Source organism: Petaurus breviceps, unplaced genomic scaffold, assembly GCF_028583685.1.
Source record: "Petaurus breviceps papuanus isolate PSGF00001 unplaced genomic scaffold, PetGlider_PUasm1.0 185, whole genome shotgun sequence".
Classification (NCBI taxonomy): Eukaryota; Metazoa; Chordata; class Mammalia; order Diprotodontia; family Petauridae; genus Petaurus; species Petaurus breviceps.
In genome coordinates this window covers 1,917,528-1,944,849 of record NW_027185797.1, presented here as the reverse complement: position 1 = coordinate 1,944,849, position 27,322 = coordinate 1,917,528, and the positions used below count along the sequence as shown (strand labels likewise).

Genomic DNA, 27,322 nt, shown 5'->3' with positions numbered 1-27,322 from the left:
GACCTGGAAAGGAACGTGGAGGGCATTTAATATGTGGCAGAGAGAAGATTTGAATCCAGGCTTTAGCACTTTGCACTACACCACACTTCCTCTCTCTAGGGTAGTGAAAAGAGTTTGTTGCCTCATAATCACAGAATTCAGAAAAGGATCTTGGCACTCATTAAGACTAATAATTCATCAAACTTTAGAAAGTCATAGATCTGGAACTGGAAAGGGTCTTAAAGATCCTCAAGTTCAACCTCACATTACAGATGGGCAAACTGAGGCCCATCACAGTAACACGGCTTGTGAGACCAGACTGAACCCAAGCCTTCTTAATGCTAACGTAAAACTCCCATAGCCACACTGCCTTTGGTCGGGAGATTGACTGAAAAAGAAATCCTTAACCTTAATGCAAGTGAACTGAGCCAAGATTAGATGCAGGGGCCAGTACTTTCCAGGCCACTTTCCTCATCAATAAAGTGAAGTACTATTATTACTGGCAAGGTGAGATCTGGGCCGAGAGAATTTGTCAATAGCAGGAAGAATGTACCTGTCCAAGGTCACAGCAGAAGCACCCAAAGCCAGGACTCCTTCCTCTAGGTCCATGCTGATGTGGTGTAAACTGTTATGGCCTCAGAAATGCTTGTGGCAGAAGCAGTATGTATGGATGTGACTAGAGGGGAAGCTAAATGCTCCAGTGGGAGAGAACAAGGGCTATGGAAGTTAAAACCTCCCTGAGACCTTGGGCAAATTATTTAATGCCCTTTGCCCATCTATAAAATGGGTAAGTTAGAGTAGATGGCCCACCCACCTCCAACTGTATTACTATGGTCCTTTAAGAGGAACATGTGTTATACCTTTAAAACCAGTTTTCCTTTGTGCTTAATTTTTATTTTCTTCCTTCACACACAAGGTGCCTTTTGTACAGACTTCCACCCAATGCATAAGGCCCCTGCCTCTGAGCCAAAGCCCAAAGTAAAAGACCCATCTTCCCCCCTTTCAGATTAGGAGGGATCCTATTTTTCGCACCAGTTTCATCCCTTCTCCCACCATGGTCTCACCTGGGACATTCACATTTGTGAATCCATCACATTTGTGGAGGAAGTCCCTAACCACAGTGTGTTTAGTACAAGTTATTCTTTGTCGTCCTTGATGAGAAGATGGGCTGGGTTAGAAGGGGAGAGGGAGAGGAGAAAGCACAGTTTCTGAAAGAATGGGCCTGGTAAGTATGGTTTTGGTTTTTGTCACTTCAGGGAACTCTTGGGAAGCCCATTAATCTCTTTCTTGACAGGACTACACCCAAGCCCTTTTGAACAACACGGTTTCCTGACCCCCACCCCCTTAAAAATATCCAAGGAAAGGGAATTTACCACCTCCTATGGAAATAGATTCCAAGCCATAGCCCATAACAGAAAGTACTTCCAAATGCTGTTCTCAAGCCCCTTGGTTGCAATCCATTGAGTCCATTGTCTTTAAGTTGCTTGTGGCTGTGAAGTGCTCACTGTTATGGGCTTATTGGGTCCCTTGGCATACTTTAAAAGCAGTGTTTTTTCCTGCTTCCTCCTCCTCCCTCTTCAACCCAAGTAACTCCAAACCCTTTAGCTCTTCTTCCTGAACTGGACATCAGCAAACCCCTCCCACCTCCAGTTCCTGGTTCCTGGGCATCTAGAAGGCTAAGAAGACTGCATCGTGGGCACAAGGCCTTAGGGTCTGAGAAAGGGGACGGGCGACTCACTCGGACCCTCCTTGTACCCCTCTAATCCTTTTCATTTCTTTGACTCTTTCCCAAGCTCTCCATATTGTATCTTAAGTTGCTGAGCCCCACCCTTGCCAAGTTGTAAGGAAAGCCCAGGAGTGGCCACACATCAGTGCCTATGCCAAACATGGCATCATCCCAAAGATGGTGATGTTGACTTTTTATTTGAACCAGGATCACCACAAAGAAAATCTGCTCCAGAAGGAAACTGGCAACAGTGAAGCTGTCCAGGTCTACCTAGTCAACATTTCTCTTGATTCATTTCAGAAACTAGTCTCTGCCTTGTGTCCACACAAACTAGCAGAACTTTCTGGTTCAGGCCAAATGTTAGTTTTCACTTAGTAACATTATTTTCTCTTAATCAGCAAAGCTTCCTCTCAAGTACAACTACAGAGTCTCCCTTAACACCATTCTTTGAAGGCCTCCAATCTCTGATACCCTGGAGTCACCAGCCAGCCACCAAAACAGCAGATCTTTTGTAGGGAAACTTGTTGGGTTCTGCATTTCCTCCCCAATAAAAGGCCAGATGTTGACCTCTGAATCCTTCCAGCATCCCCCTTCTCCACATTGCCACTACTGTCAATGGACTGCCTGAAGCCTGCATGTGGTGGGGCAGGTGAGAGGGTGCTGAATATGCAATTCCAAGTGATTTTATTTTCAAATTTAGGAGGGAAGTACCATAACTATCATTTAGCCCAATATTTTACCTTTATAGATGAGGAATCAGGTCTGGGGAAGGGGCTTGTCCATAGTCACAGCCATTCAGTGGCAGAGACAGAAGGAGCAGTGTCCTTTCCACCACACCAACATGGCCCTTTGCCCAGGCCTCTCCTAGTACCATTAACTGCACTGTGTGAACACCCCAGTGTGCTTCCTTTAATTTATAATATTATTTCAGGGCAGAACAAAGCATGAGGACCTTGCTCTGGCAGGCTTTGTTTTCCTTTAGGCAAACTTGTCTTTGCATTTCAGTAGAGTAACATTGCACTCCCCCGGATTTGTGGAATCCCTTTATCCCAGAAAGAAAAACAAGGTGGGCAGGTGAAGTGGGGGAAAGATTAGAGGCTCAGACCAGCTTTAAAAGGCCTGCTAGGGAGCCGGAAGCTGCCTGATGGTGCTTTTGCGGCTATCTCCAGGGGAGGAAGGAAGATCTCAGACACTGTGCTGGGGGATGCCACTGCCAACCCGACTCTTTATTTGCTTATACATTGCACGAGTATACAATGCCAAAGAGGCCCTCACAGGGTGACTAGCATGACTGCACTTTCCTTTAAAAACCAAGCAAAACATTTTCTGAATTCAAACTTGATGGCCGAAGGCAAAGAGATGAACGGAGGCCTCTAGTCCTCAGCTGACCACTGAAACCAGATGCTGGTGAGTTCAGGGAAATGCACCCGCGAGGTCAGGGGTGGGTCCTCATCCTCCAGGTACTGCTGGGCCACCCTCCCGGCAGCCTTCATTTTTGGTGTCCAACTATTTCGAGAATCTCTTTAGCCAAGGAAACAACAGTGCTGTCATGGGGGCTGCAGGAGGGGGAAAAAAAAAAAAGACTTCTTAAGCACATTGAAGTCAGTCAAGCGGTTCTGCTTTCCATGTTCAGTCTGGTCCATGACACCTGTGAGCTGGCGGGCTGAGAGGGCTTCTTCCTATGTAGAGCATAGCTCCCTAACCCACAACAGCAGATCAGAAATGTCTGAGCAGAGAGGAGAGGGTGCCTGAGAACACAACCCATCATCCTTCCTTGCTGTTGGCTATGTGAGGCTGACCACAGGGCCCCCAGCACCCCTGCCTGTCAAGGGCTCCGATGCTTTTATTTAAATGGTGAAGGGCCAACATGGAGAGTTCTGGACATGCCCATCCATCAGGCCAACAACCCACAGCCTTGCCTGGCTCTGCCTGCGGGCCACCTGCCCCAATTCTGCTTTGTAAAAACTGAACCAAAGGAACCTCTCCCCCATCTGCTGGAGGGCTGGCTCCTGGGGCTTCTAGACTGAGTCCCTTAGGAGTCTGGGGCCTCCTGCTCTCCTCTCAGAGGTGTCCATTTGTGATTAGCCGCTTAAAATGGAAACTTAGTTATTTGAGCACATTGTTTGAAACAGATTCAAACCCATGCCTTGACAACTGTTATCAAAGAAAGGATGGAGATCAAATGGCATGAACTCTTGAAGTATAAAATTAGTCCAGGGCCCCCCAGCTAGTCAGAAATAGCGCTGTTAGCGCAGCACCAAAGGGCCCCCGCAGCACAAGGGCTCTGCTCTGCACTCAATGGGACGGAGGAAGAAAAGGCAGCTGGCATTCTTACTCCACTTATCAAAGTTCCTCAGAGACAGCAGGAATGTATTTGAACATGGCTAACAGTCCAGTTACGTAAGACATTTGGTTAGGGATCCTGGAGCCGGAAGCTGCAGGACCTGTGAGCACGCTGGGGAAACTTGGTGAAGTCGGTGCTGCCCATGCTCTCTGAGGGATGGCCTCCACTGTGCCCCACCCACTCGGAGCCCTTCCTTTGCCCCTTCAGCTTTCTTTCAGGTGTTTCTTCTTCCTGTTAGAATGTAAGCTCTTTGAGGACAGGGGCTAACTTGTTGATTGCATTTGTATTCTCAACTCTTTAGCACAGTCCTGAAACAGTGGGGTTTTTTTGTGCTGGGTTTTTTTTTTTTGGAGGGCAATTGGGGTTAAGCAACTCGCCCAAGGTCACAGGCTAGTTTTTTTGTGTTATGTGTCTGAGGCCTGATCCGAACTCAGGTCCTCCTGACTCCAGGGCCAGCAGGAAACAGTGTTCTTGACTTGACCCCCCTCAATCATCCATCTTTCTCCCCTTCAGCCTTTCCCTAGCTATTGGCTCCTTCCCTGATGCCTACAAACACACTCATGTCTGCCTCAGACTTCAGAAAAAAACAAAGAATCCTTTTACTTGACCCTACCATACCCTAACACTGTCTCTTTTCTCCCTTTCGCAGACAAACTCCTATCAAAAAGCTTTGTGTGTTTGTTATCTTCATTTTCTCTCCTTTAGACTCACTTCCTCACTCTTTCCAATATGGCCTCCAACCTCATGGTTCAATTCAAACTGCTCAGTGGCATCTGAGTTAGGTGTTAAAGGATGGGTATGATTTCAATAGGTACAGAGAGGTAACTTTATAGAGCACTCTCATTCAGCAAATACTGATTAAATGCCTTCAGTGTGCACTGTTAGGTGCTATAAAAATCAGATTGGATTCTTGTCCTCACGACTCACATGCTCTAGCAGTGCTTAGACTCTCCTGGTATAGGCAAGGATGTCAGCACAGGCTTGGAGGGAATAGGGAATACCTCACTGGCACCATGCATAGGTAGCCCCGATGGTCCATGGTAAGCAGTCTATTAGGAGTAGAGTGGGACTTATCCCACAGATTTAACTGAAAGCACACCCTGGGATCATCTCAGAACTTCCATAGGGTTCCAGAGACCTCCAAGCTGAGATAACTCTTTGAGAACTGGTTTACTCACACAGACCCACTAGGCAAGGGTTGGCTCTGGGTTATCAATGTTTAGGAAGAAGATACTAAAGTACTTAGCAGATCTGTCTTCCCTGGTGCCCAGGGATTAAGAGTTCAAGTCTAAATGCCACAATACTCTTAAATTCATGGTGAGGGTTGGCAGATCTTGCCCCCACCCCTACCCCCCCACTTCCACTCTCCCGGGCATGATCTAGAATTTGGGAGCAGGAAAAGGACAGATAACCAGATGCCACAGAAATGTACAGGCCATGTGCTGGAGTTCTCAGCAAAGTTTCTGAGCCCTGTGAAGGTACTGGATGGGTGCTAGGGCACCTGCGTCTGGAGAAATGAAGCCATCACACAGGACACGGCTCTCCAACATACCTGGTTTGTTTAGGTCACGTGTGTAGCTCGGTGGGGGCTTGAGGAGAGACAGGGAAGCCCCCTCCCTCACACATGCCCCCTTTTACCACTGCAAATGCAAGCAAAGAACCAGCAGCCAGTAAACCCCCGACCAGAACTCAAGGAGGAGGGAGACCCTTTGAAACACCCTTTCTCTGGCCTGGCAGCTCTGGCAGAACTTGTGCAGACCAAGCGCTGGGCCTGTGGTATTCAGGGCACAGATAATGGGGGCCTTGCTGCTGGATCGGGCACCCCTCATTCTTGCCCTGGAAGATCAAAGCCCACAGCCGCAGCTACAACAAAAGCCGGATTGCTCAGGAGAGGCGAGGCGGCCAGGAGAGTAACCGGAGAGTCAGGGGGGAAGGGGAGGCTGCTTCGAGGGCTGGGGCACCCAGGGGATGCAGCCTGAGTGCCTGGAAATTCCGGAAAGCCGCAGGGGCCTCACCTGCTGGGTGGGGCCATGGCCTCGAGCGAGCGGATAAGAGCCATGCCATCCCTCTTCATGCTCTCCAAGTGCTTCTCGTTTGAAGTGATCTGGAAAGAAAAGAAAAAGTTTTCAGAAGGGGATCATGGGTGGGGGCGCCAGGGAAACAGGTCCCAGCTGCGCAGGGTTTTGATCTGTTTGTGAATGTGAAAAGAACTGAGGCATGAATAGCCAGGTGGGCTGCTGCCACCCCAGGGGCCCTAACCCTGTCGCCCCGGGGGCTGCGGATCCCAAAGATCCCTTCCAGGCCCTGCTGGGGTGAGCACCAGGAATGCTCCCCAAAGAATTCCAGTGCCCTGTCTCGTCTTCCCAAGGATGGGAAGGGCAGGGTGTATTTTGGGCATGTCTCCCCGGCTAGGCTACAAGATCCTCGAGGTCAGAGACCGGATTTCCCCTCCTCCACCCTCCCCCACCTCGCCCAGCCAGGGTCTAGCATCTGGTAGTAGGAACTTCATAAATGACCCTTGTGGGCTCCAGAGGCCCACATGGGCCTCGGTGTTCTAGTCCTCTGCTCTGAGACTGGCGCTTGCAGCTCTTAAAGAAAGAGGTATACGAGGCAGCAGTTATCTGAGGAATAGCTCTATTTAGCCATATAGACAGAAAAAGGGAAAAGAGGAGAGAGGAAGGTGAAAAGAGAAAGGCAGGAAGAAAGACAGGAAAGGAAAAGAAGGCAGCAACATCGCATTCTCCCTGCTAAGCCACCAGCTTTAGTGACAGCCTCGCAGCAGCTCAAACTCTCTCCCAAACGACTTTAACCTTTTATGGCCAGTATACTGAGTCGGCAGATGAAATGGTTTCTTTGACCTGGGCTTGAAGTTCCGGGATAATTAGGACTGAGTTCCTTCCATAGGAGAGAAAAAATGCTCAGTCTTATCCAAAGTGAACCATTTTAGGGTCTAACTTTGACTGCTGGATGGTGCAGATGAAGAGAAGCCCGTGTAGCGTAAGAACACTCGCCCTGTCGAGGTCTTGGACCCTGAACTTTAGGGGCTCCGGGGTCTGGGCACCTCATTTCTTTCCCATCTTTGCTAGGTTTGTGGTGATTTCCCTTATGCTTATACTCTCAGTGAGATAAAGGGAGGGGGGGTGGGGTGGGAAAAGGAACTCAGGGAGAGGGAGCAGATCTTTTTTCTATCCCAGGGTCCCCTGGGAGAGCTCTTACTTCTCTACTGTGAGAACCCTCCATTACACACTGCAGCTTCTGTGGCTTGGTGGGTTGCACTTGTGGTTTGAACACTGAGCTTCAGAAGCCGCAGGATCAAAGGCCAAGGCCGAGTGGTGCCTCCTTCCCTCTCAGTCAGACAAACGGAGCTGCCCATAATGGCTTCTACCCAGAGGAAGTGAAAGCAGGCAGGGAGAAGGGTCTGCCAGGGAATAGCTTTAAAACACCTTATTCCTCTATGGATTTTTTAAAGGCTCCATCCATGTCCTCCTAGGAAACATCAGTCTATTGGGGCACCTGAGAGATGAAGCAGCAGGCCGACTCTGTGTGTGTGTGTGTGTGTGTGTGTGTGTGTGTGTGTTTATCCTATATGGAGACGTTTACAGCAGAACTTCTGGACTAAGCTGTCTACTAAAAGATGAATGGTAATGATGATAAAAATTATATCAACAACTTATATTTGTTATAACATTTTGTTGTTTACAAAACACTTCCACTTTCATTTAATAAAAAGGAAAGCAAGGCACAGAGAATCAGCCTCTGTCATTGATGGGCTATATAACCCCAGGTAAATCACTTAATTTCACTCTGCCTCGGTTTCTCTATCAGTAAAATAAAGATTATAATCCGTATCTGTCTCACAGGGCTGTAGTGAGAATCAAATGAAATTAACATAAAATACATTTTAAAACCATAAAGCATTAGGGAAATGAGTTATCATCATCTAAGTGACATGATATTTAAGGCATTCAGCCTTAAATCAATTTTAGATCAGTTTTTTAAGACACGTTAAGTGGTAAAGATTCTGAAAGAATGGAAATCATCACAGATGGTAGTAGTCCCTCCAAAGGTCCAGTGGGAGAACACCAGCAGCCACCAGCCCAGTCTCTCCTTCTTATCTCTTCTCCTATCTGTGTGAGGATGGTCTACACCTGCCTCAGGGGTACCGGTAAAAACCCCAGAAGGGAGCTGGCAGGAGTTTGCAGATAATAACCTCCACATCCTCACAGCCATGTAACTGAGGGAGAGATGTATAGAAAATGAGGTCCCACTGTATTTATTGTTTGTTGACTACAAAAAAGTCAAAAGTATTTGACTTGGTAAAGCAGAATTTGGCCTTGACCCTACCCCACTCCCACCCCCACCCATGTCCATGTCAACATCATGGTTTCTACAATAAACACATACACAGAGATGTGTCTGATGTATCTGAGCATTGATCTCAGGTGAGGTCTAAAAGAGGGAGACAAAAGTTTGCCAACAATGTTCCCCACCATCGTGGAGGAGATCATGCTGAGAGGTGAGCTCTCATTGACCCTGACAGCTCCTGTTTGTGGAGGGCATGGTGAAAACTGCATTGAGCCCCAGAACAGGACAGGGTCTCCTCGAGGAGCCTCTAGCAGATCACATAGGAAAAGGAATGGAATGAAGACTGTGCCTTCGACTGGATGGCAGCACACTGAAGTCAGCAGCATGTCTGTCTCTGAGAGATACCAGGGAAGAGCAATAAATAGTAGGGCCAGAGGGGAGTGGGAGAAAGGGGGTAAAGCCGGATCACTCTGGGACGCTGTGCAGTGCTTTCAATGATCCTGGATCCACCACTTCCTCCCCTCCCCCATGCCCAATACCAGGAGGGAACAAGTTTCTTGAGGTCAGGGGCTGTTTTTGTCTTGGCATCCTCTATACTTAGCATGATGTCTCACATATGGAAGAAGACTGCAGACCTAAATTTAATTTTCACACCGTTTCTCTCCCTAGAGAAGCTACATATGGCTAAGAGTAATGAAACACAACAATCTCAGGACAGTAGAATTATAGGTGGCCCAAAGGGCACTGACTGGAAAGATACAAGGGCTAGGTGGAACCAAGATGGCAGAGTAATAGGAAACAATATAATAAGCTTCTCATCTCCCCTCAAAAAACCTCTTCCAAACAGATCTAGAAAATGCACTAGACCTAATCTTTTTTTTTTTGGTAGGGGGAAGGCAAGGCAACTGGGATTAAGTGACTTGCCCAAGGTCACACAGCAGGTAAGTGTGGCAAGTGTCTGAGGCCGGATTTGAACTCAGGTCCTCCTGACTCCAGGGCCGGTGCTCTATTCACTGTAGACCAAATCTTGATGGGGAAATCCAAGTTAAAAAATATTGCAGAGAGTTAGCATAGGGAGACAGATAACAAGGTCTGTGGACACTGGGAACAGGGTCTGGCCTGGAGTGGCTACTCAGAGTACTCTAGTATTCAGGAAAAGACTGTGCACTAGGGCAAGAGGAGATCCCAGAATTATCCCAGGACACCCTCGGACTCATAGTGGGACACTATGATAGGAATGGTTGTGATCTGGAAGCTTTGCTGCCTACTGCCCAGTCCTGAGTCCAGATCCGGGCTAGAGTGGTGTTTCAGGGTAAGGAGAGAGGAGCAGGTCCAGGACAGCAGCGTGGCTCACTCCCCCAGGAACAAAGCAGGGTCTCGGCTCTAGCTTCTAGTATATCTGGAAGCCTACAGAGAAATAACCAGGTATAATGCGAATGTAAATTTTAAAGATCTTCCCTGCCCCTAGGCTAAAGTGCACCTGAAGCCTGGGGTGGGAGGCTTGTTTTTCAGTAGATACTTTTTGATTGGCCAGAGGGTCAATAAGGTTGTTACATTCTCTGAGCCAGGAGAAGGCTATATAAGCCCTGATGTGTAGCTTTGTTTTGGGACTCACTTTGAGAAGTGTTCTGTGATTTGATCTGAATTCTGGGAAGCCGTTGTTGAGAGTCCCCCGGCTTTGAAAAACCCAGAATGTGGAAACCCAGATGTTGACTGGGTATGGATGTAATGGTTGGACAGTTTGGAAATCTGTCTACTTGATGTTTCTGTCTTGATAATTCTGCCTGTATGCTTTGAGGTTCGGGGTGCTGACCTTTTCAAGGTAAACGATATATGTCTGACTGATTAAAGTAAGCTTGTTAACCCATTTTGAGTTTCTTTCCTTTAACAAAGCAGATCCAAGAACCTGTGGTAGCTGCAAACCCTGAGGACGCTTGGGGTGCTTGCTGCTACACCAGGGCAGGGATCCGAGGCCAAAGAAAAACCCAGAGTGCTGTCCCTCCGAATCAGCAGAACTTCCCAGCGGACTGACAGCAGTGGAATCCAGCAGCGTCCACTGATCCAAAATCAGATCAGACACTTGGAAGAGCTCAGATGGGGGCAGGGGACAGCAGTGAGGCTTTGGCCTGGATCAGAACACAGAAAGCTTGCAGCTTCCCAGCCTACACTGTCCCTGGGATCTTGGAATGACACATCACTTAATACCCCAAGAAAACTCCAACAGGAATAGCCCAGACCATCCTTCCAGAGGCACACAGAGCTTTATCCTAACATCAAATCCAAAATTAGGAAGTAGAAGAATTAGCAAATAAAAAAAGAATCCTACCATAAAAAGCTTTTATGACAGGGACACCCAAGACACAAACCCAGAAGAGAATTACTCCAAAATATCTAAAATCAAGGACTCAAAGGAAAACACAGTTTGAGCACATATTCGATTAGAATTTCTGGAGGAGACAAAGCAAGAGGTTAGTTTTTTTTTTTTTTACATTTTTATCAATGATCACTAAAAGAAAATACTGGAAAAGAAATGACAGCTATAAAAGAAAGAACTAGAAAAGGAATGAACAGTTTGGCACAAAAGGTACAAAACCTTGCCCAGGAAACAAACTCCCTCAAAATGGGAATGAACCAAATTAAAGCTAATAATTTCATGGGACAACAAGAAATATTAAACCAAAGCCAAAAGACTGAAAAAGAAATAAAAGAAAATGTAAGGTATCGTTTTCAAAACAGTTGACTTAGAAAACAGAGAAAGAAAAAATTAAGAATCAGTGGACTATCTGAATGCTATGACCAAAAAACAAAACAAAATAACAAAAACATCCTGTTTTAAGAAATCTTAGAACACTTCCCAAATACCTTAGAACTAGTGGGCAAAGTGGAAATTGAATCCACTGGTCATCTCCTGAAAGAAAACCCTAAATTAAAACTCCTAGAAACATTATAGCCAAAATCCAGAGCTTCCAGATCAAAGAAAAGATATCACTAGTAATAAGATTTCATTCTTTCATGAATCCAAGAACCAAGGAGCTAGTAAGAATAGCTCATCATTTAGTATCCCCTATCATAAAGGAGGGAAGAACTTGGAATATGATATTCCACAAAGCAAAGGATATAGGTTTACAGCCAAGAATAACTTACTCAGAAAAACTTAGTATAATACTATAGGACCAAAAAAATGTACTTTTAATAAAATAAAGGTTTTCCAAGGATTCTTTATGAAAAGATCAGAGTTGTGTAGAAAGCTTGAAGCTCAAACCAAGAAATTAAGAGAAACATAAAACAGCATACATGAATGAACAGTCATGAGAGACTAAACAAGGATAATCTGTTTACATGCAAACATGGGCATATAATAATACATGTTCCCTCTGAACCTTATCATCATCTGGGGCCATAGAGGAAGTCTAATTAAACAAGCCCTAGGAGCGGTTCTGTTATATCTTGATAAACGAAGAATGGAAAAGAGAAAGGAAGAGGAAGGAATATACCAGGGAGAGAAAAGGAAAGAAGAGGAGGAAAATGATCACATAACCAGTATGTGAAAGTAGACATTTATACATGTACAGAGAATGACTTGGGAGTGCGGAGCAGCTGATACTTGAAGCTCACTGTCACTTGAACTGATCAAAAGGGTAACGAATACTCTCATACACACATACAGAGTTGGTACAGAAACACATTTCACTCAAGAGATAAATAGGAGGGAAAGGGGAGAGGGAGGGACTAAAGGAGGATAGATTAAAGGAGGGATTAATCTGAAGCAAAACAAATTCTACATAAGGATATTCAAAAATATTTAGAGCTCTTTTTGAGATGGCAAAGAATGGGAACTTGAGGGGGCACCTATCAGTCTGGGAATGGCTGGGCAAGTTTTGGTGCATAAAAGTGTGGGAACACTAATGTGCTATTGTTGTTAGTTTTTTGCTTTTGAAGAGGACCAGTGACATCACAGGGTAATGACTTGTGGGTAAACTGGATTTAAGTGAAGCAGAGTTGTACAAAGTGTTCAACCTCATTCTCTTCCAGAGTCATCGAATTTTGGAAAGTAATGAAGGGGCTGGTGTTAGAGACACCAGCAAAGACCTGTATGAACTGATGCAGAATAAAGTGAACAGAATCAAAAGAACAATTTATACAATGACAACAGTATAATAAAGACAAACAACCTGGAAAGACTCGGGGATACAGGATGAAATATGGCACCCATCTCCTCAGAGAGATGGTGAGGCAGACTCAGAATATAGATGAAATAAATATATCTACACACGTGTGTGTGTGTGTGTGTACATTATTATCTAGAAGACACACTTGAAGACTTACATTTTTAGTTCCCAATAAACTAAATTTTTTCAGTACTGCCTGGGGAAAAAAGGCTTAGGAATATATCTTTGGTTCTGGTACTGATTTCTCTCATATTAACTTTAAATCTTGTTTATTTCCTTAGCTGTATTTGTCAGAAAGTTCTCCACAAGTAGTAGGCATACAATAAATATTTGCTGAATGAATGAATGAAACACCAGTTGAGTTCATTAGATCTACACAGGGCATCAGAATTAAGGACAGACGTTATACTCCACCCTTATGTAAGAGGTCAATGCTAGCTGCAAATGACCTTTTGTTCAAATGTACTAGCTCTATTCATTTTATCAGTGATCTGGTCTAGTTTATGTCTTCCCTAGTTTGCAGAAGAGGCTGAACATTTCTCAACCAGCCAGTCAAGTTGATGGGAAGGTCACAAGGGGAATTAAACCTCACTGGTTACTCTGCCATGCATCGGAAAGAATCTGCCCCTTGTTCGGATCCTAACCCATCTCTGAGTGTGTCAGTGACCAACTTCCAGCTCAAGTAATGCAGGTGTGATTTCTGCAGAGATTTGCATTTTAAAAAGCTAGAAGTTAAATTTGTTCTGAAATTATGGCCAACTCAATGAGTTCGAAGGGCTGCCATGTGAAAATGTCAGCAGCAGTTCAGTTATGTCTAAACTTGGCACTACCACCCTCCTGAAGGTGCGCTCCAAAAATCAGGAGCCATCTCCTATGGGATTTGCCCTCTGAAGTTTTTGACAATATTGATCATCGCTTCTTCCTGGACATGTTTTCTTCTCTTGGCTTTCATGACACTGCTCTCACTTGGTTCTTTTTGTCTCATGGTTTTTGTTTTTGTTTTTTTGGTCATCTTCTTTGCATAATCCATATTTTTAATGAAATTACCACAAGATCTATCCTGGACCCTCTTTTCTTCTCTCTCTACACCTTTTCTTGGTGATCTCAGCCATTTTCATCTCTGTGAAGATGATTTCCAAATCTATATCCAGCCCTAACCTCCTCCCTGAGCTCTAGTTCTGAATCACCATCTCTAAAACTATCTGTTCCTCAGACATCTCAAATTCAACATGTCTAGAACAGAAGTCATCGTCTCCATCCCCTAAACCCGCTCATCTCTACACTTCCTTACTTCTTTGAAGGGTGCTTCCATCCTCTCAGTCGCCTTGTTTGGCAAATTCAGGCCACTCTCCCACTCACCATATATGCTTAAATTAAGTCTTCTTGGGCATCTCACAGTCACTTTTCAGTCAGCTGGGACTGGTGGTTTAGTCTGTCATAGAAAAACATCTGGCAAAATCTGGCCACTCTTTCCTCTGCTTTCATCAAGGTCTTCCCAATGCCTACACTACTCACAGTGTCAGAGATCATCAAAGATGGTCGAAGCTCCAAGGCCATAATGTACAGAATGCTCCTTCCTGAACAGACACTTCTTTTAGAATACACTTGACAATTTACCCTCCAGCCTTTGCTAGAAAAACTTGAGGGGGAGCATGTTCCCTGTTTGGATAGCCCTGTTGTCAGGAACCTTTTCCTTGCACAGAACTGAAATCTGCTTCTTGGACACTTCCACCTTAATACTAGTATTGCCCTCTGAGGCCTGGCAGACAAATCCAATCCCTTTGAGACACAATGTCTTCTTCAGGCTAAATAGCCTCCAATTCTCTCCCTGAGTCTTTCCCTTCTTCTGACTAACCATCCCTAGCACTTTCAATTCAATTTCAAAGCCCTTCCTCATCCTACTTGGAGACCTCTGAATAGTCTCCAGTTTAATAATGTCCTTCTTATAATATGGTGCTCACAACTGAACACGATATTTCAGATTTAATCCAACTAGGGCAAAAGATAGAAGAACTGTCTCCTGGTAGTCCTGGATACTGTCTGGCCTAAAACTGTATGAACTTCTTCGGTTGGTATATGACACTAATTTATCTTTTAAAGTGGAAATATTATTTAGCCAGACCTTCTTTGTTTACTATTTAATCATTTTTCAGTTGTGTCCAACTCTTCCATGGCCCTATTTGGGGTTTTCTTGGCAAAGATACTGGAGTGGTTTGCCATTTTTTTCTCCAGCTCATTTTACAGATGAGGAAACTGAGGCAAACAGGGTTCAGTGACTTGCCCAGGGTCACACAGCTACTAAGAGCCTGAGGCTGGATTTGAGCTCAGGAAGAGGAGTTCTGCTGACTCCAGGCCCAGTGCTCTATACACTAAGCCATCTAGCTGTCCCTCTTTATTTAGAGACACCTAAGTGGTGTGGTGGATGGAGTGCTGGGTCTGGAGTCAGGAAGACCTAAGTTTAAATCCTGGCCTCAGACAGTTCCAATGTGTGACCCCAGGCAAATCACTTAACCTTTTTGCCTCAGTTTCCTCAACTGCAAAATGAAGATAATAATAGAACCTGCCTTTCATAGTTGTTGGGAGGATTAAATAAGATGTTTGTAGAGCACTTGGCACAGTGACTGGTATACAGGAGGTGCTCAATGAGTGTTTCCTTCCTTCTTTCCTTTCCCTTCTTTTTCTTGGGAAGTTGATAGTCTACATTTTTAATAAGTCTCAGCTTCTTAGATTCATCTGAAAATTCACTGTAGCCTGTCAAGACTTTTTAGATGCTGACTGTCATAAGACAGATTAGCTTTATATCATCTGCAAATTTGACAAGGATGCCAACTATACCTGTGTCCATAGCACGCACTGCACAGATTCCCTGGTATATTCCACTAGACACAGCCTGTTTGTCCCTGAACCAAGTAGTTGCTACTTCTGGGGCCCAGCCATTTAACCAGATCCAATCATATCTAGGCATACTATAGTCTAGTCAATCTTCTTCATATTGTCCATGAGGACAGCATGAGGAGCTTTGTTAAATGCTTTGCTGAAATCTATGTAAACGTCACCTGCAGCATTTCTCTGATTTACCAATCCCATAACCCTGTAAGAAAAGAGAATGAGGTGAGCTTGCCATGACCTACTTTTGATGAAGTCGTGCTGGCTCTTTCTTATCTCAGTTTCCTTTTCTAGACTAATCATCCCTTTAGCACATTCCAGAATTTTGCCAGGGATCAAAGGCAAGTACACTGGTATCATTTCCAGTCTCGATTCTCTTTAGTTTTTGAAAATCCAAACATTTGTCCCTCTTAACCTTGTAGTACCTCTCCCATTCTTCATGATCTTTCCAAAGTCACTTACAGTGGCTCAGGAATCACATCTGCCAGGTTCTCCTAGCTCTTTGGTATCTAGTTCACTTGGACCTGGCAACCTGAACTCATGAAGAGTAGCTAGGTCCTCTCTTACTATCTCCCTATTTATTTTGGATCTAAAATTCTTATGACCATTTTTTTTTACTATCCTTTCCCATCCAAATATTTCACCCATTGACAGAGAAAATAAAGTAAAAGTTCTCTTCTCTCATTTTATTGTCAATCTATCTACCCCAAGAAGGGGTTTTATCTCATTTTTAAGCCTCCCTTTTCCCTCAATAGAGCTTAAAAAACAACACAACTCTCAGGTCCTGTGTGGTGGCATTAATTTTCTTGGAGAGGAGTCAATCACTTGGCAGGTCTCACTTTGCTTCTGTTATAACACAATCTGCCTCACTTGAGAACAGCACGGGACAGAGGAAAGAGCCTTGATTCCAAAGTTAAGAGCTCTTGGGTCCCATTCTCTCCAAAACTACCTGTGTGATCTTGGGCACTTTACCAGACCTCTCCAAGCTCAGCTGCATCATCTGTAAAACAGAAGGACTGAACTAATTCATTAACCTCTGAGATTCTTTCCTGTTCTTGACCAACAGAGGCTTAGAGAGTCTGACATCATGAAGTCTTCGGGGGAAATCTCTTACAAAAGTGAAACAAGTAATCACAACTATGAGGTTTTACTCACATAGCTTTAGTGTCTTCACCTAAAAGGAAGTAATGATGTTTTCTGGGTGACTTCAGAAATCATAGGCCAAACACAAAGCCAGAAAGACCACATTCCTTTCTGAGAGTTACCCATCCACTGCTGACACAAGTCACACACATAAACAATTTAATCTGCATTTAGGTTTCCAAAGGCAAACATCTCACCATAAGAAAACTGATAAAGACATGGGAAGAACACTCCTGAACTCAGTTTATTCTTTTTTTTTTTTTGCTTTTTGGAGGGCAATTGGGGTTGATTTGCCCAAGGTCACATGGCTAGTGTGTGTGTGTGTGTGTGTGTGTGTGTGTGTGTGTGTGTTAAGTGTCTGAGGCTGGACTTGAATTCAGGTCCTCCTGACTCCAGGGCCAGTGCTCTATTCATTGCGACACCTCACCGCCCCTGAGTTTATTCTTTAACTGAATAAGCAGAAGTCAAAGGGTTGAATCTTCTCTTCTGACCACCCATCCCACCCCCTCCCAATTATCTTAGGAAGTGGTTCCAAAATATTTGGAAAAAACTTTCACTTAATGTTGGACAACAACATATTTAGTGATGTCATCAAGAGCTATTCTTTTAATTAAAAATGTAATTAAATCTCAAGTTTAGTTGTATATTCATGGCAATTTAATAAGAATATGAAAAAAGTGGGGTTTTTTCAGGAAGCTAACTGCACAGTAGATTTCATCTGCTCATTAGTTCTGCTTAGCTGAGAGGAGTTATAAAGGACAACATTGCTTATATGTAAATATCATTACTCCTTAAAATAGAGACTCACTGCTCAGGTAATAAGAGGGGGAAAATGGCAAATGCACGAAAGTGAGGGAGAAAAACCCCAGAAGATGAACCAGTCACAGAAACCATTTTATTCCAGAGCAAATGAGCTTCATGAGGTCTGAGATGGGATTGAAAGAAAATGCATGCTTCTGGCTTTGATTCTTAGGATGATATGACACAAAATTTGGTCTAAATCCCTTTTGAAAAGACGAGGGTCTGAATTTGTACTGTGGAGTTCTTCAATGCTGGGAATCCAAACAGTTTTCCACAATTAGTCACAGCTTGTGGATTTTTAAATTTTCAAGTGGCTTTGAAATCAATGATCCTGAGAAGTGAATTACTCTTTCGTCCCCTGGAGGGTCTGGTTTCCTCCCACCCCATGGAGGGCTCTAAAAGGAGATGGAAATGTACCTTTAGGGAGGAACATCCAACTACATCTGCAAGATAATGTGATTTTTCTTGAACTCAATACATATATTATTCTGGTTCCCAAAGTTCACACTCTCTTTATGCTGATACCTAGATAAAGTTAGAATCACTACATTTATTTTTCTTTGGAGCTAATCCTGTTTCAGAGTTCTGTCATGCCTTCATTTTTAAAAAAGGTTTCTTAAAGCCTTTTGTCTTTTATTCCTATGACCTTAACTGATATACTGTTCCAATCCCATTAAACCCTCCCTTGTAACAAAAGGAAAATCATTAAGCAAAGCAGATGGATGACTGAGCTCATCTGACAACCTGGTGTTCCCATCATGCCCCCACCTGGTTCTACCAAGAGAGAAGTGTGTTTTCTGAGATGGGATACTAACATTGCTATAGAAACAGATAACACTATTCTTAGAGTCCTGAATGAGTTAATATTTAATTCATAACTAAGTGACATTTGGAGAACTTTCTGTGATTTGTTTCAAAACCAGAAAGGATTACAATATTGTCATATGGTGACTATCTTGAAACAGGCCGAGCCTCCAGTAAGGAATTCAAACCTATCCTTGCCACCTTATAATTAGTAAGAATGTTGCTAGTCATCAGTTTCTATTTGGCCAAGAGGAGAGAAAGTTCGACTTCATTAGGTAATAAGGTGATGCTTAGATTTCGGGATTCCCAGATCTCTTGCCAGAATGCCAGTCCCTTGTTGTCTGATGGGACATCTCCACCTGCCATCCCAGCAGCAGCTCAAACCAGGGCTGGCCTCAGCCCTCCTTCCCATCTCCCTGTGCCTTCTATAGGTTACCAGTTTCTTCCCGATCCTCCAGCGTTGGAACCTTCAAGTTCCTCCCCTTCAGTCTTACCTCTACTCCTTGTCTTACACCTGACCTCTTCTCTTCTCCTGCAGCCCGAGCACCTTTGCTCAGGTCCTTACCACATCCAAGACCACTCCTGGTCTTTCCCCTCTTCTGCCCATCCTCTACACATTGAACTGTCACAATACTCTTCCTAATGCACACATCTGTGCCACTGCACTGCTCAACAACTATCGATGGCTTCCTATGGACTACAATCAAATACAAACTTCAGCCTCTTCTGGGTCTTCAAGTACATGTGCAGGGTCTCCTCTGTCTTGCTTTCTGGGAAATTCATGACCCTATGAATGGGAAGCCAGTTGGAGAGACGATGGAACTGGCTCTGATGGGCTGACCGCCTGGGACAGAGGTGTGGGGGCCGGGGACTCCCCTACATGTGGCAGCTCCTGAGAGGAGGGGAGCCCACGCCCACAGCCTGGCAGGCACTGCCTTGGCATCGCTGTGTTCCAGAGTCTGGCTTTGCGGTCAGTGCAGTATCGATGGTCCCAGGAGCACGGAGTGACATCTGCTCATGACTTCTGACACTCTGGCCCAGTTAGAATTCTTGAGAGTGAACATGGTGGCACTGATATGTGTAGGAATTGAGCTAAATATCCCCTTGGAAAAGCTCGTTGATTTTAAGTGGCCAAATGGAATTGAAAATTCCATTTGGAAATGGCCCCTATGAGGGAGAGAGGACCAGAGCTGGGGTGGGGGGATTTGAGCTGATGGCCATTGAGAAAGCCACCCAACCTGGCAGGGTGCCCTGGATCACTGAAGGCCAGACAGTAAGAGCAGCTTGGTTCTTAAGTTCCGATACCACCTCCTTGATGAAACTTTCCTTCATCCTCCAAGTTGCTATTTCTCTTTCCCTCTTCAAATGACCTTATGTGATACATTACTCCTCTGTGTACGTGTTGTATCCCCCTCCCCCACTGCGAAATGTGAGTGATCTGGTTTTCTCTGTATCCCAGTGCCTAACAGTGTGCTTATTAAATATTTGTTGGATTAAATCGAATTGTTTAATTGCAAGATAAATTTTTTTTCAAATTGGTTGACGATGTCTGTGCACATCAGAAATACACATTGCAGCAAAACATTGTTTTCCAACTTCCTTGCTCCTATGTCTCTGTTACCTGAGTTCTCTCCCAGGAAACACTGTAAGTAGCATGTGGGACGTGGCTATGTTGTGTCATTCAAACCTGTTGCCTAGCACACGGCTGACAAAGGAGAGGGATCTGGTGAATCACGCTGGTGCAGAATTTGGTTAAGTTCACTTAGATCTCTCTTCATACACTGGTATTCATTAGCAGTAAGTGTAATCGTTTCTTTAAAAAAAACTGGCAGCACTCATATAGAATTCTATAATTCATGCTTCCTCTAGGTTACCTCAGAACATGAAAGGAAAGCCCCCAAATACTCGTTTTACATAATCCTAAAAGCCTTCCCCTCTCACCATACTGACTCAGTATCTCTGTTCTAAAGGACAGGAGGGAGGTTCAGTGGCTGACTAGAAGGCCACAGCTCTAAAATTTGAGCTCCATATCGTACCCAATGCAAGCTTCTGATTCTACAAAGTGCAAACCAGTGGTAATGATCTTGGTCTCCACTTTCTGCAAAACTGAGCTTTGCCATGGTATCACATAATTTTTAAAGCAGAAAAGGATGTTAGAAATCATCCAACTCAGTCACCTCATTTTACAGATAGGGAAACTGAGGCACATGGAGATGTCATATGTGTCTATAGTTCTGCAGTGAGTTAGGGGCAGAGGCCCAGTTCTCTTTCCACTATTTCTTAAGTTGGAAATTCTTAAAGTCAGAAAATTAATAAATATTTAATAGAAATTTAGTTTAAAGAAAATAGTATATCATAATTTTATGGGGTAGCTTCTGGGACTTCCATCTTTTGACTTGGGAGCCTTGTGAAATTCGTCCTTCCAAGTCTTCATATTTATTCATTTTCTGTCTTTCGGTCAGGCCTGGTCTACTTAGGTACATGTGTGTGTGTGTCTTTAAGCACATGTATGTGTGTGGCAAAAAGAAGATGAGCCAGTGTTAGCCTTCTCCCACCATGAGCCCTTCCCAACAGGTATGAGCAGCACAGCCAGACTTTAACAGATGAGATGAAGCTGCCAACGGCTGGCTGGGTGTTCCAGGTGCTCGCGGGCATGTGTCGTTACAGACATTGAGCTCATACATAGTGGGCTTACTTTAACTCAATGGCCTTCAGATCCCATAAAGGCAGGTAAAAACAAGCAGGTCACCATGACAACAGATCTACTTCTGAGAGTTTAAATTTCAAGAACTCACCCTGCCCATCCAGCCCCTCTATTTTGCTTTCCTACTGTATACTTTGTCTCCTCTTCAGCTGGTTGGTTTTTTGTTTCATGGTTTTTTTTTTTTTATTTTATTATGTTTACTGTTAGTTCAAAGCAAGTTCAGCCAGTAGCTTAGCGAGCCACGCCATCTCCCTTCGATGTTAACAGTCAGACTAGACTCCAGATGGTTCCGACAGGATCGTCATACTGCACCTGTGTTTGCTACCTGCTGCTGAAAGGGTTCTTCCCAGGTGCTGTGCCTCCCCACTACAGAGCCATGACGCTGACTCCGATACAGGCTAAAACATGACTATGTCTTTCTGCTTGGGCCCAGACACGTATCCCCAGTGGACAAACCACTCTTCCTTTGTGTATGTTGATGCAGATGTCAGATGCTCTCAATAGAGTCATCAGAGATGTTGGAGGAATCCAACAAGAGTCCACCTCATCCACCCCACACTGTTTTTAGTCCTTTGTTTATACTGACTTCATAGAAAAATGAGATTTAGAATGCAGGATTGTAGAGATAATCTAGCCCTGAGAGTTCTTAGCCTGGGTGGGGTCCATGGAACCTCAAGGGCTCAATAAATATATTGCAGAGAAGCCATAGACTTGAATGGGTAAAAATGCATTTTTATTTTCAGTAACCTCTAGAGGAAATTTAGCATTTTGTTCAATTATGCATGGGGGACAACGGATATTGTTTTGAGAAAGGGCTGATAGTTTTCACTAGACTGCCAAAGGGGTCCATAATACAAGAAAGTTTAAAATGCCCTGAGCTAGGCCAGTACCCTCATTTTATAGATAAGGAGGCTGAGGCTTAAGGAGGTGACTTGCCCAAGGTCACTCAATTAGTCAGTTGGTGAACCTGGACTGGTATGATTCTAAATCCAACATTCTTTTCATTGTATCTTACTAAGGTTGCATTTCTGAAATTCATTTTTCCCCTTCATGTATCCTCACCTGTCAAAGGCCTCCTGGTCCCAGATCAAATGCTGCCTCCTCCATAAAGCCTTTCCCTATTCCCTCCAGGCCTGTCTCTTAGACCTTGCCTGGTGATGCTTCTCCATCAGTACTTCAGTGGCTTCTGACTGCCCCCTGGGAGAAGCATCAATGAGTCGGCCCAGGAGTCAAGACCTTCGGCTCACCCTACCCTTCCAAACTCATTCATACTCTTTCCTTCAGTGGGCTCCTTCCTGTCCCATCTAGTGTTTAAAGCCCACCTCGAGTGCAGCTTCCCTGGGGGAACAGTCACTGCTTGCCCTTATCCCTTTTCAGACCTCACTCAGCCCTTGCTTCATTGCTTCTCTTTGGCCCTAATGCATCATTTTGCATGGTAGTTACTTTGTGTATCATAGTAGATTATAATCTCTGTGAGTGTGGATCTGTGCCTTATCAAAATTTTATATCTCTTTTAGCACCTGGCATAGGAAGGATGAAGGATGGATGGATAGAAGGAAGAAAAGAAGAAAGGAAGGAAGGAAGGAAGGAAGGAAGGAAGGAAGGAAGGAAGGAAGGGAGGAAGGAAGGGAGGGAGGGAGGGAGGGAGGGATAAATATGTGTTATCTCCATTTTACAGTTAAGGGGAAGTAGATGGGGTAGGGGGTGGATGGGTGGGGGTGGTTAAGTGACTTGCCTAAGGTCACACAGCCAGTTAGTGTCTGAGGCAGGATTTGAATTCAGGTCTTCTAGCCTCCAGTCCCACTGCGCTATTCACTATGCCACTTAGCTGCCCCAATAGATTTCAACACACAGTAGGCCTTTGATAAATGCTTGTGGAATAGAATTGAAATGCACTAAATTATCATTTTTCATGGCAGTTACTTGTATGTGGATAATATTCTACATGTAAGCTCCATGAGGGCAGGGAGTATGTGGTATCTAATCTTCCCCAGTGTTTAACACATGAAAACTTTGCAAATAGCAGACATGTGACATGTTTGTCAATAAATGAGTGACTGACCCTGCAATCATCTGCTTCTGTTTAGAGGATCTGTTTGTCCCTTTCTTCCTTTTCTGCCCAAATATAAACCTCCTTTTCCGCCCCCACACCTGCCCAGTCCTCTGTTCCTATGCCCACGTGTACATTACTACATGGTCCCTGGAAAGGGCAGATAGAGAGGGGTTTAATGGACTTTTCTTTTTAACCCCACAGTGTAGGGCTGCTTAGAAGCATCCAAAATAATCACTTTTAGAAGAAAAAACAAAACTCTAGCTTCTCCTCCATTTCAAACTTTCCCATGCTCTCAGCCCTCTGCAGGGCAGTGCCAAGGCCCTCATTACCCTGAAGGTATTCATCACTGCGGCCATTTCTAATCATTCTAACCAGTGGCATCAGAATGTTGAATATAACAGAGCTGGTTTGGGAAATCTGCTTTGGCCTGTTCTAACCAACTGGCTGTAATAACATTAAGTGGGTCCACATTAAGTGGGGAAAAAATTTGTGACTGGTCATGGGCTCCAGCTGACTGTCTCCTGAAGGAAGCACCAACCCTGACACAGACGTGCAGCCAGCAGAGGCCACCACTCAGGATTTCTGAGAAGATGATGAGGAAGGCAGGCCCATGGAAGCAAAGGATCTAAAAGAGCATCGGGAGCTGGGTTATAGAGTGCTAGCAGGACAGAGAACTGAGGGAATCACTGATGTTTGAAAAAAAACAGGTTGGGGGACAGTCTCTGGCACTTAAGAAAATGAGGCATCAAGCGTGGTGTGAACAGATGCTCTGTAAGCTCCCCCCAATCGACTGGAGTCTGAAATATTAACAGAGCACAGGGCTGAGGTGCTGTGGCTATCGAGCACTGCGTAGCAAGGGGCCTGGCCCCCAGCTGCTTGGCCTTTCTGAAAAACTACGTGGAGATTATAGCTACATGAACCAACAATTATCCTTTAGGGATACAGAAACATTTTGAAGAGCACTGGGCTTTTGGGGGCTGGATTCAGAATGAATTGATTCCCTGGGCTTAAACAGTTTTGATTGACGGATCAAGGTCCATGTGGATTATTATCTCAAATAACAATAACAGCAACAATAATGATACCGATGACAGCTGACATTTACAGAGTGCCTCCTATGTGCCAGTGCCATGCTAAGGGCTTTACAATTGTTCTCTCATTTGAACCTCACAACAACCCTGGGGGGGGGGGTATTGTTATTATCCCCATTTTACAGATGAGGAAATTTAAGCAGATGTGGGTCAAGTGACTTGTCCAAAGTCACACAGCTAGTAAGTGTCTGAGGCCATATTTGAACCGAGGTCTTCTCGGTGCAATGGAAAGAGTTCCTGGTCTGGAATCAGGGATACTCCTCATCCTGATTTCAGTCTGGCCTCAGATAAGTCATTTAACCTTGTCTGCCTCAGTTTCCACATCTGTAAAATGAGCTGGAGAAGGAAATGGCAAACCGCTCCAGTATCTTTGCCAAGAAAACCCTGAGTGGGGGTCGAGAGTCAAACAGGACTAAACAACAAAATCATCTTGCCTCCAGGCACGGTACTCTATGGCTTCCTAGGTTATCTCCAGTGGAGTACCGGTTCAGTCAACATTTTGATCAGTTCCCTGGATGAGGGACACAGATGACCTGAACTCTTCCTCTTAGCAACTCTCATTCATTTTAAAAAATGTCTAAAAGACAGGAAGAAATATGGAAAAGTGAACGCATAAGGTAACAAAATAAGGATTCCAAAGGAATGTTTGACAGCTCAAATTGAGGAATATAAAATTATTAACAACAAATGTGAATTCTTAAATTTAGATGAAAAAATCAATGGCACAAATATCTGATAGGGAAGATAAAGCCAGCCAAAAATTCATGTGAAAAAGACATGTGGATTTAAGCGGACTGCAATTCAATATAAGTCAATATAAGAGTGGACTCAATATAAGTCAATATAAGGATATGGTAGCTATAATTGATAATGCAATTTTAGGTTGAATAAATGAAAGAAGGGAGGTCGTAACCCTGCTGTACATGAACCTAGCTCAACTGCAGCTAAAGTGCTGTGTGGAGTTCTGGGTTATTATGCTTTAACTCAGTTTAACAAATATTTATTGATTTTATTTATTTGTGTTGGAAAGGGCATTGATAAGCTCACCTAGAAGCTGCTAACCAGGCTAGTGAAGGAATTAAAAATCATATCAGGAAAGTGCTGGTAGAATAATATGAAGATGCTTGGACTGAATAAGAGAATATTTATGGAGAAAGCTATCTGTCCTCAGATGGGGAACTTACTGCTTATCAAAGCAGCCAAATCCAATTTTGGACAGCTAAAATAGCAAAGGAAGCCTCTAAGCATCTTCTCTTCACTCTCCTCTCTGAAGCTAGGTGAAACAAGCCTGTTACCCTTGACATTTGGCATTTATTGAGCACCCACAATATGCTCTCTGCTTCTTCCATTAACATCATGACCTCATCCCTTCCTCTCTTTTCTTCCTGTTCCACCAGTCCTCCCACTTCTTAGCTTCTTGAACAAAACAAAATTATGATGATCATCTCTCATTCTCCCTTCTCAACCCATGTAGAGGCAAGATTGGGGAGGGGCCAATGGAGGAAAAGGATTGGTTTCAAAGGACAAAAAAGCTTGAAACTTATTGTCCCTTATTGTGACTAAATATATTCTCTTTAAACATACTGGAAGCAAGAAAGAAAGAAGTAAGTGTATTTCCCTCATTTTCACATTTTAGGAACAGAACTCTAAGATTTTTTTTTTAAAGAATCAGGCACAAAACATTCAGAGAGCCATTTAAAAGGATGGAAAGATATAGACAGATTTTTATAGAATTAGCTTTTAAAATGTAAAACAAACCAAAATGCAAATTTTCTGCATTTAAAATGATCTAAGTAACAAATTATTAGACATTGATCTCTAAAACAGCAACGCCAGATGAAAATGATGAATTCTATAATTTGTTAATTTCTAGAATATTACATCAATTGTTATCAAAATGAGTTATCAAATTTCCAGTGTCACGACCATCACAAAACACAAACAGAAGGCTAGTTTCCTACTGATGATGAGGCACTCTAATGCTCATATTTCTAGGTGACAATGTAACTGTTTCATTGGGCCCTGGAATACTACAAAGTCCCATTAGCGAAATGCCCAGCAGTACAAAAGTCACTGAGTTTCGGATAATGGCATCCTGCCGTATTAAGTCCACCAGTATTCACAGCTTAGGTAGACCAAAAAGATGGACGACAAGGTGGTCCCATCATCTGGGAGGTGATCTGGATGGACTGCATTTAGAGAACCCTGCAGGGCTTGCCATGACTAAAGAGACCGATGCCAACAGTCCATGTCTTTGCTACCATTTATTCTTCCAGGGACGCTATTGGGCTGTAAGTTAGAGAATGTCATGGTCTTGGGAGGATCACAATTCCGACTAACCCCAAGGTTCCTTGGTGGGGAAAAGGCTACTTGATGGGAAAGTACAGAGCGGGTATGAGGCGTGCGGCCAAAGAGGGAGAAGAGGGCAACAATGGGAAAATAAATCAGCTTCAGGTGCTGTGGTCAGGGTTGGAGATACAAAGACAACAAACAGTCAGACAGACCTTGTCCTATGTGAGTACCTGGACACATTAAAAGCATAAGAAAATCAAGAAGCATTGTCCATATCCAGTCAGTTTTCATTGTAAAAAATTAGGCAATTAGAGCCTATTCTCTGTAGCAGGCCCTGTGCTCAGGGCAGGGTCTTCTGCATCAGGAAAGGTTTTCTGTAGGGGAATTATGGAAGGACCTGAACACGAATCATGGAGGGTGAGAAGGGGCAGCAGGGGCTTCTCATCTGCCTCAGCCGAGATTACAGATCTATCCAAGTGTGAATCTACAGGCAGCTTTACAAATCTCACCTCATCTGATCCTCATGACAATCCTGGGAGGAAGGTGCTGTTATTGTCCCAATTTTACAAGGGAGTAAACTGAGGCTCAGAGAGGCTAAGATCTTGTCCAGGGTGACAGAGCACATAAGTCATCCAAGGCAAAAACTAAACGCAATCTGCCAGTCTACAAGGGGAATCAGTGCATGCACGTCAGAATCAAGGGACTGATCCACCGAGATGCTGAGCTGTCCAGAGACAAATAGGAATTTTTGTTGGAATACAGGTTCCCATAAAATTAGAAAGGTAGGCAGGCAGCAAGCATTTACTGAACATTGTGTGTGTGTGTGTGTATGTCTGTGTGTGTCTGTGTGTATCTCTGTGTATCTGTGTGTGTCTCTGTGTGTGTATGTCTGTGTGTGTCTTTGTATGTGTGTCTGTGTGTGTCTATGTGTGTCTGTGTATATCTGTGTGTCTGTGTGTGTATGTCTGTATGTGTGTCTGTGTATGTCTGTATGTGTGTCTGTGTATGTCTGTGTGTATCTGCGT

At 44.1% G+C, this 27,322-nt stretch overlaps 1 protein-coding gene across 3 annotated transcripts in view; it reads right to left on the bottom strand.

Moving 5' to 3' along the window:
• Window positions 1-2,900: 2,900 nt before the first annotated feature.
• Window positions 2,901-27,322, bottom strand: part of ULK4 (unc-51 like kinase 4) — a 651,081-nt gene continuing 626,659 nt past the window's right edge. For all 3 annotated transcript variants that reach the window (XM_069088326.1, XM_069088324.1, XM_069088325.1), the window contains exons 36-37: window positions 6,065-6,153; window positions 2,901-3,261 (exon numbers count right to left, since the gene is read on the bottom strand). In XM_069088326.1, the coding sequence (XP_068944427.1) occupies window positions 3,195-3,261; window positions 6,065-6,153 (156 nt within the window). In that variant the 3' untranslated portion in view covers window positions 2,901-3,194. The remainder of the gene's footprint in view (window positions 3,262-6,064; window positions 6,154-27,322) is intronic.